We start from the raw sequence: 21,167 nt of genomic DNA, 5'->3' as shown, positions 1-21,167 counted from the left end.
ACCAACAGAGATGACGTAGTGGATCAAGTAGCAGTTACAGGAACTCTGGGGGAAAACGACCATGTTATACTTGAGTTCTTGGTTCTAAAGGCAGCAAAAGCCAAGTGTAGTCAAAACACGTACCTTGGATTTTAGGAAAGCTGATTTTAATAAACACAGTACAATGATCAGTAAGGTCCCAAGGCAAGTGACTCTAACGAGAAAAGGAGTCCAAGATGGGTGGGAGCTTTTAAAAAAGGAAATTCTCAAGGCACAATTACAAACAATTCCAACCAGAAGAAAAGGTGGAAGACAACAGAAGGAGCCAATGTGGCTTCACAAAAAGCTTAGAGATGACCTGAAAACAAAAAAGGACACATATAGGAAGTGGAAAGAAGGCCAAGTAACAAAGGAAGAGTACAGTACAGGCAGGTAGCGCAGAATTGCAGGGATGGCGTCAGGAAGGCTAAAGCTGAGAATGAGCTGAGGTTTGCGAGGGGTGCTAAAAGCAACAAAAAGGCTTTCTTCAGCTAAGTGCATAGTAAAAGACAGAGGAAAGAAATGGTTGTTCACCTATTAAATAAGGATGGCAAAATGATAACAGATGACAAAGAAAAGGCAGAGGTGCTCAATTCCTACTTTGGCTCAGTCTTCTCCCAAAAGAGGGTCTAGGAGCTCCCTGGCAAAGGCAAAGTACAGGCTGAAGGGGCAGGATTGCAGCTTGAGATCGATAGGCATATGGTCAAGGAACACCTCCTTACTTCGAATGAGTTCAAATCTCCAGGGCCAGATGAACTGCATCCTAGAGTAATAACGGAACTGGCAGAAGAACTCTCAGAGTCACTGTCTGTTATCTTTAAGCAATCATGGAGGACGGAAGTGCCAGATGACTGGAGGGCTAATGTTGTCCCTGTCTTCAAAAAGGGTCAAAAGGAGGAACCTGGGAACTACAAACCAGTCAGTCTGACATCAATCCCTGGGAAAATTCTGGAGCAGATGATAAAGCCATCCATCTGGAAGCACCTTGAAAACAATGCAGTGATGACTCGAAGCCAACATGGATTTGTCCTGCCAGACGAATCTGATCTCATTTTTTGATCAGGTCACCTCCCTTCTGGACTGTGGGAATGCTGTGTACATAAGATACCTTGACTTCAGCAAAGCTTTCGACAAAGTGCCCCATGATATCCTGATGAGCAAACTAGCTCAAAGTGGGCTAGATGAAACAACGATCCGGTGGATCCACAGTTGGCTACAGAATCGGACTCAAAGAGTGCTTATCAATGGGACCTTCTCCAACTGGGGAGAGGTAACGACTGGGATACTGCAGGGCTCAGTCCTGGGCCCAGTGCTCTTCAACATTTTAATGAATGACTTGGAGGAGGAGGTGCAGGGAATGCTGATCACATTTGCAGATGACACAGAATTGGGAGGGATAGCTAATACCCTGGAAGACAGAAACAAAATTCAAAGTGATCTGGATAGACTGGAGCGCTGGGCAGAAAACAACAGAATGGCATTTAATAGGGATAAATGCCAAGTTCTGCACCTAGGGAAAAGAACCCAAATGCACAATTACAAGATGGATACGTGGCTCAACAACACAACAAGCGAGAAGGATCTTGGAATTGTTGTCGATCACAAGCTGAATATGAGGCAGCAATGTGATGTGGCTGCAAAAAAGGCCAATGCTCTTTTGGGCTGCATTAATAGAAGGATAGCTTCCAAATCCTGGGAAGTATTAGTTCCCCTCTACTCAGCACTGGTTAGGCCTCATCTGGAGTACTGTGTCCAGTTCTGGGCACCACATTTTAAGAAGGATGCAGACAAGGTGGAGAGGGTTCAGAGGAGGGCAACAAAGATGATCAGGGGACTGGAAACAAAGCCCTATGAGGAGAGACTGAAAGAACTGGTCATGTTTAGCCTTGAGAAGAGAAGACTGAGGGAAGATATGATAGCGCTCTTCAAGTACTTGAAAGGTTGTCACAGAGAGGAAGGCCAGGATCTCTTCTTGATCATCCCAGAGTGCAGGAAACTGAATAATGGACTCAAGTGACAGGAAGCCAGATTCCGGCTGAACATCAGGAAAAACCTCCTGACTGTCAGAGCAATACGACAATGGAACCAATTACCTTGGGAGGCGGTGAGCTAGGCCCCTTCCAACCCTACTATTCTGTGATTCTGTGATACAGTAAACACATGCCAAATCTTAGCTGGGTTCTAGTAGGTGGGCTGCTTCCTGAGTCCAACTCCCAGCATGCACCAGCCAGTTGTAGGACTTCTTTTGTCTAAACATGTACAGGATTGCGTCCTTAGAGTATGATCTGAGTAGATGAGCTGTATCTCTCCCCAAGTCCTGCAGAGATGGGAGACAAAGTGGAAACTATATGTGAGTTGCTCTGAGCTCTTGATAGAAATGTAATACACATCCCCATGAAATGCAACAAGTAACAAACATGAGGGTTAAATCTCTTTAAATCCTGATGTTCTTATGGTTCCAGTGGGCACTTTGTATTAATTCCAGTCATCATGGGCTCACAAAATAGTTGGTATGTAGGTCATTGACCTGTTTAAATGATTGAACAGCTGGCAACATACTTGGTTTACTTCGAACTATGGCCTAAATCCAATGTGAGTAGATTTGTTAAAATGAATAGGACCTAAGTTAGTCATGACTAACTTAATCTATTCATTTCAATGGGTGTACTCAAAGTAGGACTAACATTGGTTTAAACCCAGTTATTCTCTTGGTCCCAAGTCAGTATAGATTTGAAAGTATTAAATTATATCTTGCCCTGAGGGTGTACCAGAGGCTTTAGCAGGATCAGAGTGAACAAGCAAGCTCACCCAGAAGGATTTGAATGGAGTCATGGCAGAGGAAGTAGGTTTTAGGCACAACCAAAGAGCCCTAAGTGGGAGCTGTTGACCAGCCTGCCAACAGTGTCGTCCTGCTTCCTTGTAGAGAGGCTTCTTGGAAGCTGGAGCCAAACAGTGCAAGGAGACTTCAGGTGAGGCTGCATTCCAAGGCAGGGTGGTGCTGAGTGAAATCTGACAGGCTGTTCTGGTATGCAACTGATGTTATGTTAAAGGTATTATATGATAATCATAGCAGTGGGCATGTGCTGTTTATAAATCAAAATAACACGCTTGTGCTTTTGCTAAAAACAATTCAGTTAACTGTTGCCTCTCTTTCTTAAAGCTGCTCAGTTTATTAAACAAAAACTTCCTGATCTTCTGCGTTCATATATCGACGCAGACGTCAGTGGAAATCAAGAAGGTGGCTTCCAAGATATTGCAATAGAGGTCTTGCATCTCCTCCTCTCCCATCTTCTATTTGGACAGAAGGGAGCGTTTGGGGTTGGACAGGAACAAATTGACGCTTTTCTCAAAACATTACGTAGAGGTAAGTTGTGCATTTGATAGCTCTGTTTGAAACTTAATCCCAAAAGGAAGGATTTTTGATATAGAGTAAACCTTTAGATGGTAATTCAGAAACAAGAAATGAAATCAAGTATTGTAGCTGTAAAATTTGAAAAGCAAATCCTGTTTAGGGAAGTTACCTATTTTGCACAATATATGTACAGTCAATATTTTGGCCACCTAATGCGAAGAGAAAACACTCTGGAAAAGACCCTGATGCTGGGAAAGACTGAAGGCAAAAGGAGAAGGGGACGGCAGAGGATGAGATGGCTAGATAGCATCACCGATGTAATGAATATGAACTTGAGCACGCTCCGGGAGAGAGTGCAGGACAGGAAGGCCTGGCGTGCTATGGTCCATGGGGTCACGAAGAGTCGGACACGACTGAACAACAACATGTTTTTACTGGGGTCATTTGTGCATCCAACACAGATCCTGATAGGGTTGTCTACATTATCTGTTTTTGAGGGGGGGGGTATATGTATTTGTATATGTATATATTAATGATTGGCAGCACACAAGCTGAGTCCTCTCAAGACAAGCACATTATTAGCGGTGGCACTGAATTTTGGAGTGGGGGTTGGGCTTGAATATAAATTGATGTATTCTTCCCCCCTTAAAGTTCGGGTTTGGGTTTGGCTGTTGCCATCTATCCATCTCTGCTGTCACAGCCTTTCCCTTCCCTTTTCCATCTAAACTTAACAGGCAGGAGCTGCAGTGGCAGGTCAGCAGGATCCAGGGGACCTGCATTCCCAGGGTCCTTGTGCCTGGGATGTTGCTGCAGCACCCACGCTACTGAGCAAGCTCTGAAACATAGTGATGTATGACATGCTGTTTTCCTGAAATTTACCCCATTCGCCTGTGGCAGTGTTTGGCACTTGAATGAAATCTGCAATAATTAAAGCCATGTGTACATTTGTAAGAGAGTGTTGCTAATAATATTTATAATTATTTATTTCCATCCCAGCTGCTAGGGCAAGCCCTCTCAAGGTGGCTTACAATAATGTTAAACAATTGAACAAATAACATACAAAAAAAGGCATAAGATCAAATCATATATATAGGAGGCTATGTAGAGAGCACTACCACAGCCTAGTCTGCATGTAACCAGCATGTCTGTAACTGAAGCCAGATTTTATTTATTTATTTATTTATTGCATTTATACCCCGCCTTTCTCCCTCTCGCAAGGAACTCAAGGCGGCTTACATTATCCTCCTCTGGATAATCTGGATCCCCTTTCTCCAGATAGGCTCAAAATTGTGAAGCCTGTCTATGCCAGAAAAAGGCACTCCTAGCCACTGAGGGCATCCTCTTATTTATAGATAAGATTGGCTCCAAGAGTACCCCCAAGCTGGGTACTTGATCCTTCAAAGGGGAATGCAGCCCCAGAAAACTGGTTGCAAACCTCTACCCAGGTCAGTGGTCATCCCAACCAGCAGTTCTTCCCTCTTAACGGGATTATTTTTAGTGCAAAGGCCTTTGCCTCCATAACTCTGAACCCCAAGACCGTAAGCATTAACTCCTTTCCAGTCACAGGCCTGTTGCTTTATGGCATGACTTTGAGTATAAAACCCATATGATATTGAGGTTCTTGTGTTGCTTTATGTATTTGATCATTGTGAAATTTTAAAGTGCTCTGGGCTCTTAGATTTTCCCCAGGAACGTTGCCCCGTGGTGCTTGCACCACTCCTATACCCTGAAAAACGGGACATTCTAATGGACAGGATCCTGCCTGATTCTGGAGGGATAGCAAAAACAATGATGGAGAGTTCTCTTGCAGACTTCATGCAGGAAGTTGGCTATGGCTTTTGTACAAGGTATGTAGGTAATTCCACTGAGACTTGGACTTAAGATAAGAACCATGAAGTGGTATTTTCAGGGATTGTTACACATTGTTCCTTGAGAGAACAGGGAAAAAAGTTACTTAAACATTTGGAGTCCTACTATAGAGGTGGTCAAAAATAGGATTCCTTTTTGTTAAGTAGCTTAACAGTGCAACCCCATGCATCGGGGTGCGCAACCTGTGGCCTGTTGGTTTGTCACTTGACAGTCATCTAAAATATTTCTAGTGATCTTTGTGAAATTAAGAGTCCACTTAGAGTTATCTTTATTAGTGCTGGGATTTCCCTTGTTGGCGCTAATGTGGGAAACCGTTCCCTTATCTTCAGTCTCTCCTGAGATAGCAATGTTGGGGGGGAGGGGGACAGGAGGAGTGTGTGTATGGAGGTTATGGGGAGAGTGTGAGGCCATGAGTGTATATATGCACCCAGGTTGTGCACCCCTGCTATCATGTCTACTGAGAAGTCCCATTGGGTCCAGTGGGGCTTCCTCCCATGTAGGATTGCAGCCTTTGTTATTTAAGAACAAATCCTTGTGTTCTGTTGAAAAGATGTGTCTACATTCAGGAGCCACATTGCCTCATAGCATAACTTTGGAATGTGTACGTCTCTTTTGGTGAGAAATATTCAGCAGTCAGTGCTGCTTCTGGGGCTTTGAGCCATATACATAATCTCTGAAGCATCAATGTGTATTTATCATTCTGAGGCTACCTTGCATAGTAATGTCATCCAATCTATCTTCTGAGCTTTGTCCTTCAGATCCAAGGTGAGAAGCCGTCTGGTTCCCCCCTTTCCTCCAGGTACCCATCACCCTATGGTACCCACTGCCGTTTGTCAGGTGGAGGACATAAGTATTCCTGTGCCCTGGTGGGTGTCTCAAGCTCTGCCTTGTCAGAAGAAAACTGTCTGGGCTTAAAAGGGCCATACCCTATTCTGATGATGTTTGCTCCTACTCTCTTGGGATGTGTTGTGATAGAGGAGGGAGGTTCCTAAGCGGCAGGTGGTTCTGGGAATGAATCCCCAGAATTGCAAGGGGAGGGGGGGGATCAAGGAGACATCACTGTTGCATGGAGCTGCCTACTTCTGGGAGTCTCCTGGGGGCGGGGGGGTGATTGCTTTGAATGCTCTCTTCTGTGATGGTTCCTGAACAGAGTCTTCCCATCATCTCTGTCTTTGGACCCCTCTAATAGTGGGAGGCCTAAGTCTTGGGCCATGGCAGGATCTAGAAGAGGTTTGCGCTGCGTTGTGTTCCTGCGTACCAGGTTGTCTAGTAATGAGCTACACAAACTGGGCTCCCTGAATGACCTTCATCTCCAAGTTATGTACAAATTGTCCCATGCCTGACCAAGTCACAGAATTGTAGTTGACTCCCCGCCCCCCAATCCCTTGAAATAATAGCTTACGGTTTTCTATGAAGCTGAAGAAAAGTGCTCTGTGACAGATGGAGGCACCCAAATTTCTAGTATGTGTGCAGGTGTGATCGCTTAATTTGATCTTGACTAAGATGATTTTCATTGCAGTATATAGTGATGTTGTAATACGCTCATTGTTACCAGCTATGTTGAAACATTGCTTAAAGTATTGAAATCTCTTAGGGCTGTTTTTTAATACTTGAGCAGCATTGGTAGAACAGTTACCTCCTAGTCTGAACCATCTGTTTGTCTTGTAATTTACCATTGATCATGTAATGTCATGCTAACTTTTGTGCGGAAAAACATGGCTCAGTACTACTGCTAAATGCAACTCCTATTTTGAATGAGAAGTACTGAGTATCTAGTGAGTACTCCTAGTGCATGGTTATTATAAATTCTAGACATGAGTCCTGGTAATACTACCTAAAATGGGCCTATTTGATAGGAAAACTACACATAAAGCTTTGTGGAGGTCAGTGGGTCCTCCAGCAGCCCAGGAGGTTGTAAATTTCTCTTTAAAAGAGGTAGCAGTACTAGCCTCTTTAAAAGAGGTGTTGATTATCCATTCCTGAAGAAACTTAACCTAGACTCAGGAAGATGGAAACAACTGTAGGCCAGTTGCCAACAGTCCCCTTCCTTGTCAAGGTTAGACAAGGGTTAGACAACCTTGTGTCCTCCAGATGTTTGAGTATAACTCCCAGCGTTGTAATCTAAAATGTCTGGAGGGCACCAGGTTGCGGAAGGCTGGAGTAGACAATAGTGGACCAAATGCACAGTGAACTGATTCAGCATTGTATTTTTAACCCACTTTATAGACAATTCCTACCCTAAAGCTAGTTGCAGTAAGTCAGGAATGATGGGAGTTGTACTCTCAAACATCTGGAGGGCACCAAGTTGCCGACCCTTGCCCTAAAGGATCACGTGTGTAGTTTGGGGGTGCTCTTGGATTCGTGATTGTCCCTAGATGCATAGGTGGCCTTGGTGGCTCAGAGCGCCTTCTATCAGCTCAGGCTGATAATATCTGACCCTCCCTGGACAGAGAGAGCCTAGCTACAGTTATTCATCCTCTGGTACTCTCCCATTTGGATTATTGCAATGCATTATTGGAGAGGCCTTCCTTGAGTGACCAGCTGTGGGTTATTAAATTCAGCCTTATTGGAATTTGTCTTTTTGAAATGTTTTAACTGTTTTAACTTGGTGTTTTATTCTTTTACCTTGGTGTTTTATTCTTTTATTCTGTTCACCAGTCCAAAATCTTTTAATGTAGAGCAGTATATAAATATTGTAAATAAATAATTTATACATGTGACTGCCATTGAAAATGGTCCAGAATTTTCAGCTAGTCCAAAACTGGGGAGCTAGATTGTTCATGTGGCTGGCCGATATAATCTCATTACGCCAGTGCTTTGCCAATTGTACTGGCTGCCAGTCTGTTTTCAGGCCCAGTTGGGCACCTGATATAACTTCCTAGTCTTATGAATCTCTATCAGTGTAGCAGCTGTTGAATTGGGTTCTAGGATCCCACTGTCAGTGCTTGGACTCTATGCCAGCCCTTTCCTGGTACAGAAGAAACTAAATAGTTTGGGGCCAGGTTACCTGAATGAGCATCTCTTGCCATGTTTATCTACCCAGATCCTTAGTCCCTTCTCTAGGTGTCCCTGCCAAATGAGGTGAGGTGGGTGATTACAAGAGAGCCTTTTCAGTGGTGGTGCCCTCTCTGTAGAATGCCCTTCCCAAAGAGGCTTGCCTGGCACCTACTTTATGGTCTTTTTGGTGCCAGGTGAAGACCTTATTTTGCCAGGCATTTTAGTAGCAGTTTCTAGTGCTTCTGTTTCTTCATACTTTTATCTCTGTGGCTGGGTGGGGTGGGGTGGGGGGGTTGTGTGTTTTTTGTTTTGGTTGTATTATGTGTTCCTGCTGATTTAAACTTACTGTTACCTTGTATTTTATGTTTTAAATTTGTACGCTACCTAGAGAACTTCAATTATTGGGTGGTTTAAAATGTAATTCATTAAAATAAACTTGTGTTTTTAGTGTGGAAGAATGTCGCAACATTATCACACAGTTTGGCGTTGGAGAGGTCACAGCTGCCCAGGTTGCCAGGGTTTTGGGAATGATGGCTCGGACACACTCAGGATTGGCAGATGGCATTCCTTTACAGGTAAGTATTCTAAATGGCCAGTGAGTTAAGTTCAAGTGTTTACACAGGGAGTTCTGGTGTTGCTTTTAATTGCACTGTGGCGCTGAGCAAAATGAGTGACTGATGTGTTAAATTACTTCAAGTGGGGATTGTCTGTCTACAGCAGTCATTGAGGAACTGGCACCTGATCTCTAAGGCTCCCAGTTCAAATCCTGTGACACCTGACATTATAACTTCCCAATCGTATGAGTCTCTGTGGTCAAGGTAGCAGTTGGTTGAACTGGCTTCTAGGATTCCACTGTCAGTGCTGAGACTTCGTGCCAGCCCCTTTCTGATACAGAAGGATCCACTGATGTTGCTTACTGCCACAGGAGCTGCTACTAATGTATGTTAATTGTGTGCAGTAGAACTCCTTGGAAATTACTGAAGTCTTTGCCACAGTGATTTCCTTGTGGCAGAGAGCGCCATCATTCAGCTGTTGTGGCGAAGGTTTTTTTATTGTTTTGGAGTTGAATGCAGATTTAGTCATACTTAGAGCAGACCCATTGGAATCAATGGTACTTAAGTTAGTTATAGTCCGATTGATTCCAGATGGATCTACTCCAAGTATGACTATGTTGCCCCTCCCACCTCCCCCCCACCTCATCTCTTGTCATATCTTCCCCCTTTCTTTTACACTTAAGCCCACACTGAATGAGATTCAGCAAGCCACCAAGACTGTTCTTCATATCTCCCATTCTCCCTGACATCCCGTGTTCTTATGGTGTGGCTACCACAGTGGCAGGTTTCTGAGTTACGCTTTTTAACAGTGTCCTCTTTCCCTTCACCCTGTATGTTCAATAGAGTTAGGTCTGAGTATAGGAGGGATTGGATTTTAATCCTTTAGCCTCTTCCTCTGTTTTTTTGCATTGTAAGCTGGTCTCAGGGTAGCCTATAGATGATCTACAGTAGTAAATGTACGAAAATGGTAAATTCATATTCCACTTTTTCAGTTGAATGTATTCCTTGATCGATTATACATCAATTTACACAATTCATATCACACAAGATGTTGTAAATTTGTATCTACATATTTGATTTGCAGTCCATCTCTGCTCCTGGAAGTGGAATTTGGAGTGATGGAAGGGATAAAAATGATGGAACACAAACCCATACATGGAATGTGGAGGTTCTGATTGACGTGCTTAAGGAGCTGGTATGTTGGTCATATATAGCACTTTGGAAAAATGTGTTGTCAGAGACTAAGGGCTGCTTCACGTTTAACAAAGAGGTATCTTTTACAGTGTGTTCATGCAGTTGGAAATGCCGATCAGTGCTGGATTTTGATGCATTTGTTTGTAACATATGTTGATTAGTCTTTCAAAAATTGATCAAAATATTTTCTACAGGCAATCTCTGCATACTATTTGAATATAGAGCCAAGCTCAATTGGACAATTTTAGCCAAGGAAAGATTCCTTTGGTTCTAGATTGTCATCACTATACCTCAGACTTTAGGTACCTGGTAAGAGTCTATGGTTTTCCGAGTAGTAATGTATGGCTGTGAGGGCTGGACTGTAAGGAAGGCTGAGCGCTGAAGAATTGATGCTTTCGAACTGTGGTGCTGGAGAAGACTCTTACGAGTCCCCTGGCCTGCAAGGAGGTCAAATCAGTCAGTCGTAAAGGAAATCAACCCTGAGTGCTCATTGGAAGGACAGATACGGAAGCTGAAGCTCAAATATTTTGGCCACCTAATGCGAAGAGAAACCTCCCTGGAAAAGACCCTGATGCTGGGAAAGATTGAAGGCAAAAGGAGAAGGGGACGGCAGAGGATGAGATGGCTAGACAGCATCACCGATGCAATGAATATGAACTTGAGCACACTCGGGGAGAGAGCAGAGGACAGGAAGGCCTGGCATGCTGTGGTCCATGGGGTCACGAAGAGTCGGACACGATTTAACGACTGAACAACAACAAGAGTCTGTGAACATTGTTTTCTTAACAGGAAATAATAAGGTTGCTTCCTGACCAGAATTCTACATGCCGTTTGTATTGTGACAGACTGATTGTGTCTTCATTTTCAGTTAGTTCAGTGTAGTCCAGCTTTGTTCTGATTCGTGCAGAGTAGTAGTGGGACAATTTGCTGACACTAGCAGAAGGAATAAATGTCCCATAGAGACAATGAGCATCGCACATCTTTTCAGTGTTTTCAATTTGACAAGACAGCATTGTGCTAACACTTAGTATAGCAGTGAGTAAGATGATTAATCTTACTTGGACTAGAGGCGGCATACCAGAGTCTATCTGTTGCCTTGATGCCATAATTGGGGCAAGCATGCCAGTGGTTCTGAGGCTGAGCACCACACTCTGATCAAGAATGATGAAAGAAGTAAGAGAGACCGATCAGAATCTTAGTATCCAGAGTGCATGGCCGCTTTGTGAAGAGAGACGTCCATGCAGGAGAGTTGGGAGGGAGGAGGAAGTGAAAGCCAGGCCTTATCAGAGGGGTGAGAATGAAGTGGCCTGACCTTGAGCACAGCCCCTTAATTATGCTCTGTGAGTGTGTGTGTGTGTGTGTGTGTGTGAGAGAGAGAGAGAGAGAGAGAGACAGACAGACAGACAGACAGACTGTCTCTGAGTGGGGCAGTCCACAGAGGGACTCCATAGCTGTATGCCTGGAAAACTAAGAATAGAAACCTCTTCATGCTGAATACTTTTCTACACCCTCTCAAGAAGAATTTAATTCATAGGGAGGGTTTGGAACCAGGACTCCCCCTCAAAGCCCCTGGCCATGATGAGGGAGCTATGAGGTGAATAAGGTTTTTGTGCAGTTCGTCTTAGTGTGTATCAGTTGTCCACTCTTGGGTTTCTTGTGCATGGATGTCTGTAAAATGGTGACGGGATCCTCGTTTCTGGTTTGGGCCCTTTATTTAAGTAAATTGTCAGACTTTGGCCCACAGGATCATCTAGCCAGTCACTATTTTGGCAAAGATCAACAGTGGATGACATAGCATGTGTCTTTTGAACAGCTAAACCTACACCTGGGCATATCATCCTGGTGTAAGTGCAATGTATTCTTGCTGGGCTCCAGTGTAGATGAGGAGTTTGGCCAACAAACCATTTTGTTCAGATTTATACTGTGGATAGCTCATCTAAATCTTTAATCAGATTTTTTAGGGTTTTTTATGTGAGTATATGAAAATGTATGTAATTTCTATATAGCAGCAAATACATATGAAATGCATATATATGAAAATACAACTTATTAGCAATTATACATAGGCTTCAACAAAAGCAGACCAGATACCCAAATAAGTGTCCATCTATATGCCACCTGTTCAAATGTTGAAAGCATTATACGATCCTCAGTCCATTGCATTATAGGAGGTGAGCTTTTACCCTTTCATTGTTGTAAGAGCTGTCAGGAGGGCACAGAGAATCCATTTACGCTGACCATTAATTTCAATGAAGCAGGTAAATAATTTAGGGAGCAATCCTATGGCTGCTAGTCAGTGGCTAGATGGCCATAGGATACGTTGATTTCTGGGAACTGACCTTCCCCCCGCTCCTGTGCTGCCTTGCAGGTGGCTCTGAAAACGGCATTCCGTGGGGCGTTCCGGGGCGGGGAAGGTGGAAATGCTGGTATGACACATCCCCCGCTCCACCTTCCTGTGGCTAGACAGCCGAAATCAGCTGTCTAGCCGCAGATGCAGAGCGGCTGAAGCATGGAGGAGATGATCCCCTCCGTGCTTCTTCTGCCCTGCATTGGATAGACGGTTGCCTCCATGGCGGCTGCCTATCCCCATAGGATTGCATCCTTAAAAGAGCATGTACATTAGTGAATATTAAAGACTGTTCCAGTACAAAATTTATCCATATAAAAACCTCTTCCCCAAAAGAAGCAACTACTGGACATTGCCAGAACATATGTTTAAAAGAAGCGTTAGCTGCATTGTGCTACCAGCAAATAGCTGTATTAGTCGATCCCTTATTAAAGAGACAGTGCACTGTCCAGTAGACATGAAACAGAAGTTTTTGCTGAATAAGATACAGCCTAAGATCCATAGACACGACAGGTTTTTTCGACAAAGTCCCAGGAAGTCTTTCTGTTCTTTCCCAAGGCATAGTTCAGTGATTGCAAACATTTTGACTGAGACACACACAGCTTCCCTAACCCCAGTATTCTGGCACAACACCCTGGAGATGTTCTTGAAAGAGAAATGGCACAGGGAATGGCATCTAAAGGAGTAGCAGCTGTAAGGAAAGCTCTGTCTGTACACCACACTGCCAGATGGTCATGGCCAGTAGGCCAGTTCTGAGCACTCCACATTGTGCTAGACACCAACCATTTGCTTACTCCAGATTCACTGCTGATAATAACCTCTGTTGTCTGTGCTCCCTTTGTAACATGCTATATATTTCATAGCTTCCTTCCAACCCAGTGCTATGATATGCAACAAGCAAGCATTCAGAAACATCCTTTGTTCCTTGTCCCCCCTGCAGTCTGAAGCGGTAGAGTCCAGAATTCTACCACTTCAGACTATCAGCTCATCCTGTGTCATAAGTGATGTTGGACAGTTGTGGAACCAGATTTTAATGTGGTTATTCATTAGCTCCTTATTTTGACAACATACATGAAAATTGACCAAATGTGACCAAAATGTGACCAAATGTGCTTAGATGTGACCAAAGACTTAATATGGGGAGCGGCCACCATATCTCAGCACTAAAGTTCATGCTTTGCATGTAGGAAGTTTGAGGTTCAATCTCTGGCATCTTTGGTTAAAAAAAAATTAGATAGCAGGAATAGGAAAAACTTTTCTTGCTGAGCCAGTTGCAAATCAAAGACAGTAAACTGGGCTAGATGAACGAATGGCCTGCTTCACATGTAATTTATAATTTTATAAAGAGAAATGTGAGCGCGTGTATGAATTTGAAGTCACAGATTTTGAGGGTTATTTTTATCATTACTGTGCAGTGAACTGAGTTGTTTCTGGGTTTGTAGCTGACTATTCTTTTTCTTTAAAGGCAGTTGAGTTCCCAGTTCTTTTGGATTAAAATATTTTCTGGATAACCATTCCTCAGAGATTTTTGTAGATAGGTTCATCCAAAATTGCTATCCAAAATTGCTTTTGTAAAATGATATTCTTCCCCATTATATGGAAAATGCATCATTAGGAGGAGTCAACAGACTTGTCACATAGAGGAAAGTGGACTACTTCATCAACGTTATCTGAATCTAGGACTTTCACCTGTTGAACTGAATTTATTGCATCCTTACCAATCTCCTATGGCAAGTTGTTTTCTCTGCAAGAAAGTTAAATTCTGTATAATGGACTTTTGTTCAGCTACAGGCAAAGATTTAAAGGAAATCATCAGATCCTCCTTGGTGTTTTGATAGTGGGCTTCTAGCTTCTGAACAGATCCACTCCAAGCAGAATGTCCAGTTGGGGACAGAAATGCCAATAAATTGCTTTTTAGATGTTAGTACTAAGTCACCAATGTGGCTTATTGTAGAATTAGCAGAAGGCTTATTACAACCTAACTGTATTAAAGATCTTTTCAGATTGTTTTTGAAAACTGTGGTAGGAATTACATGATTCTTCACCAAAAGTCCTCCTTATTCAAAATAATAGAAGGAAATTTAGACTGAGAAAATATTGAGAGATCTCTTCTTCTAAGGCAAATTTTGTAGCAGTTCTACAGCAGGTAGGTGAGATCTCTTTAATTGAAGGTGCAGTAGAGATTTCAGATGGCACCGTGTAGAGCAAGGGTAGGCAACCTAGTGTCCTTCAGATATTTCGGACTACAACTCCCATAATCACTGACCACTGGTCATGCTAGTTGTACTTGATGGGAATTGTAGCCCAAAACATCTGGAGGGCACCAGGTTGCATACCCCTGGTGCAGAATATATAAAACCCCATGCAGGAATATAACCAAAATATAAGGGTAAAATTGTAACTGATACTTGAGTAGATGAAAGTTAACTCCCTTCTGGGTTCTGATTTCAGTCTGACATAAATGAATGAATCATTTATAAAGATATCCAGCGGGTTTTATAAGCTTTGTCTTGGAAAAAAAATGACTTGCTTAACTGGACTTGCAGAGGCTATTAACGATATTGTTCAGAATGAGGATTATTTTGGCAACTTAAACTGTAGTACATCCACTGTATGTCCTTTGTTTTGACAACGATTGTTTTAGTACTAGAAAGCTGCAAATACAGCCAGCCTTCATTGTTTTGGTTGCCCTTTCCTTACTATTCTAAACCATACAAATATTTCCTGAATGTAACTCTTGTTGGAGGAAGCAGTGAGGAACAGTGTACATTAAATTAGTGTTATCTGTTTTGCTCTTTGCAGAACCCAACTTTGAACTTCAAGGAAGTAACCTATGAACTGGACCACCCTGGATTTCAAATTCGGGATAGCAAAGGCTTGCAGGTTGTGGTATATGGCGTCCAGAGAGGGTTAGGACTGGAAGTCTTCCCAGTTGACCTGATATACAGACCTTGGAAACATGCAGAAGGCCAGGTAAATATGCAGCTGCTAGGATTTTCTCTTTGTTCCTGTAGCTTAATAGTATTGGCTGTAAAAACACAAACATCGACCTTGTTAGTTCGTGAATCTTCAACTTTTGAGAAAATGTAGTGTAGTATAATAATCCTAGAACTAAAAAAGCGATCTTTCAGACTTTTCGTAAAGCTTCGGATTTGAGACTTGTTGAGGCAGTGACCTGGTTTGTATGTCACAGTAAGCCACCATGGGTTAATTAATCTTGGGGCTGCGAGACAGATGTTGGTTACCATTTTGAATATGCAAGCTGCTGGGGTGGGTGTGCCACGTCTCGTGTCATGCGAACCTGGCCTTTGTGGGTTATTTCAGGGTTAAAAAAACCCTCAGATAACCCTAGAACAACCCATGGGATATCAAAGGGTTGTTTAAGCCACAAATAATGCATGATGGCTGGGTTCACACAACCCAAATCCCCCCACCACCACTTGCATATTCAAAATGGTGGTTGGTGCGTGTCTTGGAGCCCTGCGGGTGAATTAACCCACAATGACTTATCATGATGTGCAAACCGGTCCAGTATGTGTTATCAGGATCTGAAGGGACATGACAGTGAAGTCAAGAACGTTTAAAAACACTGCAGTCATTATAATGGGTAGTGATCAGGGTATGAAATGCAGTTAGATTGAAATCTGTGGACTGATTTAGGCTTTAGTTTGATTACCGTATGTTGGCGATCTAATTTTTGCTCTAGAAATCAAAATTTGTGTAGTTTTTGCATGTGAGATTTTCTCTAACAATGCAGTCTGATGGGCATGGCCAACAGTGATAAACTTGTCATAGTAGGAGAATGAATCTGAAAGTTTTAAAACATTATCTGGAAAGATAATCTAATTGCATAGGAGTTGGGAGGGGAGTTTTTTTGCTTAGGATGAAGGGGATGAGCACCCACATGTAGCATGGCTAAAGAACCAGGGGTGTCATTTTTTTACAGCTCTCGTTTATCCAGCATTCCCTCATTAACCCAGAGATCTTCTGTTTTGCTGACTACCCCTGCCATACTGTTGCCACAGATATCCTGAAAGCACCACCTGAGGATGACAATCGAGAAATTGCCACATGGTAAACAGTATTCTTCTTCTTGGTAATGCAAATGCTGCTGGATTTTGAAATGATCAGAGTTTTCATGGTTAGGACTCCTTTATTGCTTTTCTGACAACCTTTCAGTAAGAAGATTTTGAATCACCAGATCACACACATCACATGCAAGGATGTGTGTGCAGCAGGGATGGGAAACTAGTTCAGCAGTGTATGCATTTCAGCCCCCTGTGGACACTGAATGTATTTGCTAATCTGTAAATGTGTACATATTGAGAGCAACATTAACAATTGCATTAATAACATTAACCATGTGCATTAAGATACTCCAGACTGGGACCACTGACGATGCTTTTTGCTGTGGTCTGGATTGTGAATCTTGATTTTTGGACAGGCATTGGACTTCGCCTTTTGGCTCTTCCCAGCTCTGCTCTTATGTTTGTATGCATACTGTGTAGCTTAGTTACCTATTTCGCCAAATATCATGATTTTAAATATTGTGTCATAGGTTTCTCAATCGCAGTAAAGTTCAGACCTGTAAAATCAGAGAATTATCCTAATTTTTTAAATTTGCAATTGTAGAGTTACTGTAGGGCAGAGCTTTCCAAACTGTGTGCCACGACACATTAGTGTGTCGGCGGCAGTGTGTGCGTGTGTTGCGCGAAATGCAGAAAATTGTGCGGAAGGGCACTGCGGAGCTCCCTTACTCGCATTTGCTTCCCTTGGTCCCTCCCCCAGAACTTCCTAAAGCAGCTAATGTTAAAGCAGCTAAGGCGAGGTAGAGGCGCGGGGCGAAGAGAGGGGAGGGGAGGTGCCGCCCTGGGAGCAGAGCTTGGCCAACGCCAGCTCAGAGAAGTGGCATCAGCCACCAGCCATGCAAGATTTCGAGCGCACCCTTCACAGACTTCTGCACCGCGCTCCTGCGCGGCCAGGCCAGAGTAGCGCGCGGGTGGAAACGCCGCCTGGGACTGGGACTGCACCAAGTGGGCCGTCCGCCATCTTGGCCAGTTGGAACGGAGCTCAGTGGAGGCCAGAAGGCTCAGAATCAGTGTGCTCCCAATCACCCGGGTGAGCGCAGCTGCAGGCTGTCACCCAGTCAACCCACCTGCTGCTGGCTGAAGGGAGGCCACCCTCCCAAACCCAATGTGGCAAACAGCAAGCCACCCACCACGTGGCACTTATAATTTGATTTCTGCCATTTATTTTTATTTTTACTCTGCTGTAATTGTGGATTAACCACCCACCGGCAGTGTACCACCGGAGAGTGCTGGAACTGGACTCTGGACATAGGCATTGCAAATATTTACAGCAATATAGCCTTGTAGTGAGACATATATATTTACACCATTTTTGTTGGACTTTTGCTTCTCTTTGCAGCTGAGCTCCTACCTGGGCCTATGTGTCCTAATATGTATTGTAAATACTTAGTTAATTTTGTTTATTTTTCACATTTTCTTGCATATATTTACATACTGTTGCTCATAAATGACAACAATGTATGTTATTATCTTACAAATCATATTTTTAAAAATATAAATGAAAGGTTTTCATGAGATATGTTCTATCCCCATACATTTCATTATTACAATTTATGTATGTGTCCGTATCTCTTATAACAGGTTAGTTTAACCTCCGGTTTGCTAGTAAAACTGAATTACCGTGTCACGAAATGATGCATGTCTAAAAAGTGTGTCATCAACATGAAAAATTTGGAAAGCTCTGCTGTAGGGGATGGGAGTGGCTCATGTGGCCCTGCGGCCACTGCTTTTAATTCCCAGCCTTGCTTTTCCCAGGTGTCATAAAACTGTAAAGCAGCCTTCCCTAACCTGGTCTCCTCCAGATGTGTTGGACTGCAACTCCCATAATCCCACAGCCAGCTGTGTGTAGCCCAACACATCTGGAGTACACCAGGTTGGGGAACAATGCTTTAAAGAGAACATTTTTGTTATAGATTTAGAATCGTCTCATCTGATACTCATGTTAGCCAGTTCAAGCACAGATATTAAAGCCAGAATCCTGTTAGCCAGTTAACATTCTTGGATTTCTTCCTTTTTTATCAGGAAGAGCCTGGACTTGATTGAATCCCTGTTGCGGCTGGCAGAGGTGGGGCAGTATGAACAGGTTAAACAACTCTTCAGTTTCCCTATCAAGCACTGTCCCGATATGTTGGTATTGGCTTTACTACAAATCAACACTTCCTGGCATACTTTGCGGCATGAACTCATCTCCACACTTATGCCCATTTTCCTTGGCAACCACCCCAACTCTGCCATCATCTTGCATTATGCATGGCATGGGCAGGTAAGGGCTTTACAAAGATGTTGTATTGACAGCAGAGTCCAAACTAGAGGCTTCCATGGCCCCTCCTTGCCACTGTATTCTGCTCCTTGGGAGAAGGGTGGGATAGAAATGTACTTACTGTGTGCTCTGTGAGAGTTGTCATGTGGGTGCCTCAAATTCTGTTATCAGAACAGTAGTGTCTTACATCTGTGAAGTCATTGGGAGAGATTGACCAGAGCCCAGGGGTTGAATCTAATGTTAGATTAAGTCCCAGTCATTTCAGTGGGTCTGCTCCAAGTAGAACTAACATTGGAGTTAGTTGCTAGGAGTTCAGCATAAATATGCCGATGACATAGGAGCAGTGGAGGACCCTGCCTGGTTGAAGTGCCTAGTTGAAGTGGTGTGGCAGTTCCGTGTGCATTCTTTTTCTCCGAAAAAGAGAGAACAGAGTGTGAGCACACATGTGCTGCAACTGTTGTATTCTGCTGACTTCCCTTGCTATTGATCCTGTGCTTGCAGTAAGATGAGTGTGCGGCTTGCCCCAGTAAATGCCTTTATGGAAAGGCAGGATGTAAAATGTTCTTAATAAATAAATTGCACATCACTCTCAGTTTAAAATACCTCATAGGGCTGTTGTGAGGATAAAATGGAGAGGAGAACCACCATGCACACCACCTTGGGCTCCATGAAGGAAAGGCAGGATATAAATGTGGCAAATAAATGTGTGGTGAGGCAAACCTTAAACATCTGTGCTCTTCCCACTGAAAGTGGATGCAGTACGTGCTTACTTCAGCGGTATGTATGCTAGAAAGTGGAGGCAGTAAACATTCTTCCTTTAAAGAGGAATATGTAAATGTATTCCTGAATTGATGGTTTGAATCATTCCTTTAGTAGGGTTCTCCACACCTTCCTGTGGTTAGAATTGTGAAGGCATGGAAAAATTAGGGAAATGGTCCCCGTTTTCCCCCAAAAAACATTGAACTGCTTTGGATTATGAAATACTCTATTTTAGAATGATGAATAAAATATTTAAGGTAAGGTGTTTATATATTGCTACCCAGCTTTTACTGGTGCCGAAAGGAGTACAATGTAAGAGCCAGGCGAACCTCTCTAGGGAGCTCATTCCACAGCTGGGGTGCCATAGCAGACAAGGCCCTCTTCCTGGTAGCCACCTGTCTCACTTCCTTTGGCAGGGACTCCTGGAGAAGGACCCCCTGAAGATGATCTTAGAGTCTGGGCAGGCACATATGGAAGAAGGCAATCCTTCAGATAATTTGGCCCCAAGCCGTTTAGAGCTTTGATTGTTAATATCAGCACTTTGAATCAGGCCCGGACATGGACTGTCAACCAGTGCAGCTGGAAAAGTACTGGCATAATGTGACCTGGTTGGCCAGTCCTCATTAACAATCTCACTGCCTTCTTTTAGACCAGCTGAAATTTCCGGACTTTTTTCAAAGGCAGCCCCACGTATAATGCATTGCAGTAATCTAGATGAGAGGTTTATCAGAGCATGGATAACTGTATCTAGGCTACCTCTGTCCAGATAAGGGCATAGTTGGTATATCAGCCTAAGCTGATAAAAGGTGCTCCATGCCACCAAGTCCATCTGTGCCTCAAGTGACAGTTCTGGATCCAAGAGCACCCCCAAACTACGAACCTGATCCTTTAGGGGGAGTACAACCCCCTCCAGAACAGTTGAACATCACCTAGCCGGGCAGACAAACCACCCACTAACAGTATCTCCTTCTTGTCTGAATTGAGTTTCAGTTTATTGGCCCTCATCCAGTCCATTTATGTGCCCAGGCACTGATTCAGAACAGCCGCTGCCTCATTTGGGTTTGGTTAAAAAGAGAGGTAGAGCTGGGTGTCATCTGCATATTGATGGCACCTCAGCCCGCACCTCCGGATAACCTCCCCCAGTGGTTTCATGTAGATGTTGAACAGCACAGGGATAAAATAGAGCCCTGTGGAACCCCATGGCATAATTGCCAAGGCACAGAACAATAATCCCCCAGCACCACCTTCTGTAATTGGCCATCCAAGTAGAAGCAGAACCACTGCAGTGCAGTGCCTCCAACTCCGAACCCAGACAGCCTATCTAGAAGGACACCATGGTTGATGTTATCAAAAGCCTCTGAGAGGTCCAGGAGAATCAACAGGGTCGAACTCCCTTTGTCCCTCTCCTGGCAAAGGTCATCCGTTTCCCCCCAAAAATCTCTGGGGTTTTTTCCAAAACTCCCTGGGGAAAAAACCAGGTTTTTTTCCATGGCTCCAGAATTTCTGGAAATTGTACATCTCTACCTATGGTAAGTCATTACTAGTTTCTACAGAGCAGACGCCTCTGGCATTTGCTTGTAGTCTCGCTCATCAGTAAGGTGTTACAGTTAAATCCAGCGGAGGGCAGGGATGGTGCGTTTTAATGGTAACCATTACTACTCAAGGCCCTGTCATTTTCAGCTCGTGAGTATGGAGAGGTGTTAACCCAGGCTCTGACCTGGACTATTGC

At 43.5% G+C, this 21,167-nt stretch overlaps 1 protein-coding gene across 16 annotated transcripts in view; it reads left to right on the top strand.

Annotated features, from left to right (window-relative positions):
* The window catches only part of CNOT1 (CCR4-NOT transcription complex subunit 1), a 122,885-nt gene that overhangs the window by 29,295 nt on the left and 72,423 nt on the right, over window positions 1-21,167 (top strand). For 9 of the 16 annotated variants that reach the window (XM_084812383.1, XM_084812377.1, XM_084812371.1 and 6 more), the window contains exons 7-14: window positions 3,179-3,382; window positions 5,049-5,217; window positions 5,998-6,105; window positions 8,685-8,811; window positions 9,875-9,985; window positions 15,134-15,304; window positions 16,278-16,405; window positions 18,442-18,682. In XM_084812383.1, the coding sequence (XP_084668509.1) occupies window positions 3,179-3,382; window positions 5,049-5,217; window positions 5,998-6,105; window positions 8,685-8,811; window positions 9,875-9,985; window positions 15,134-15,304; window positions 16,278-16,405; window positions 18,442-18,682 (1,259 nt within the window). The remainder of the gene's footprint in view (window positions 1-3,178; window positions 3,383-5,048; window positions 5,218-5,997; window positions 6,106-8,684; window positions 8,812-9,874; window positions 9,986-15,133; window positions 15,305-16,277; window positions 16,406-18,441; window positions 18,683-21,167) is intronic. The other 7 variants (XM_084812378.1, XM_084812380.1, XM_084812382.1 and 4 more) reach the window with 1 other exon arrangement.

This window comes from Heloderma suspectum, chromosome 8, assembly GCF_057233095.1.
Source record: "Heloderma suspectum isolate Gila_16-S chromosome 8, 16-S_ref, whole genome shotgun sequence".
NCBI lineage: Eukaryota > Metazoa > Chordata > Lepidosauria > Squamata > Helodermatidae > Heloderma > Heloderma suspectum.
The sequence above is the reverse complement of the archived record's forward strand: the minus strand, read 5'-3'. Positions and strand labels throughout refer to the sequence as shown.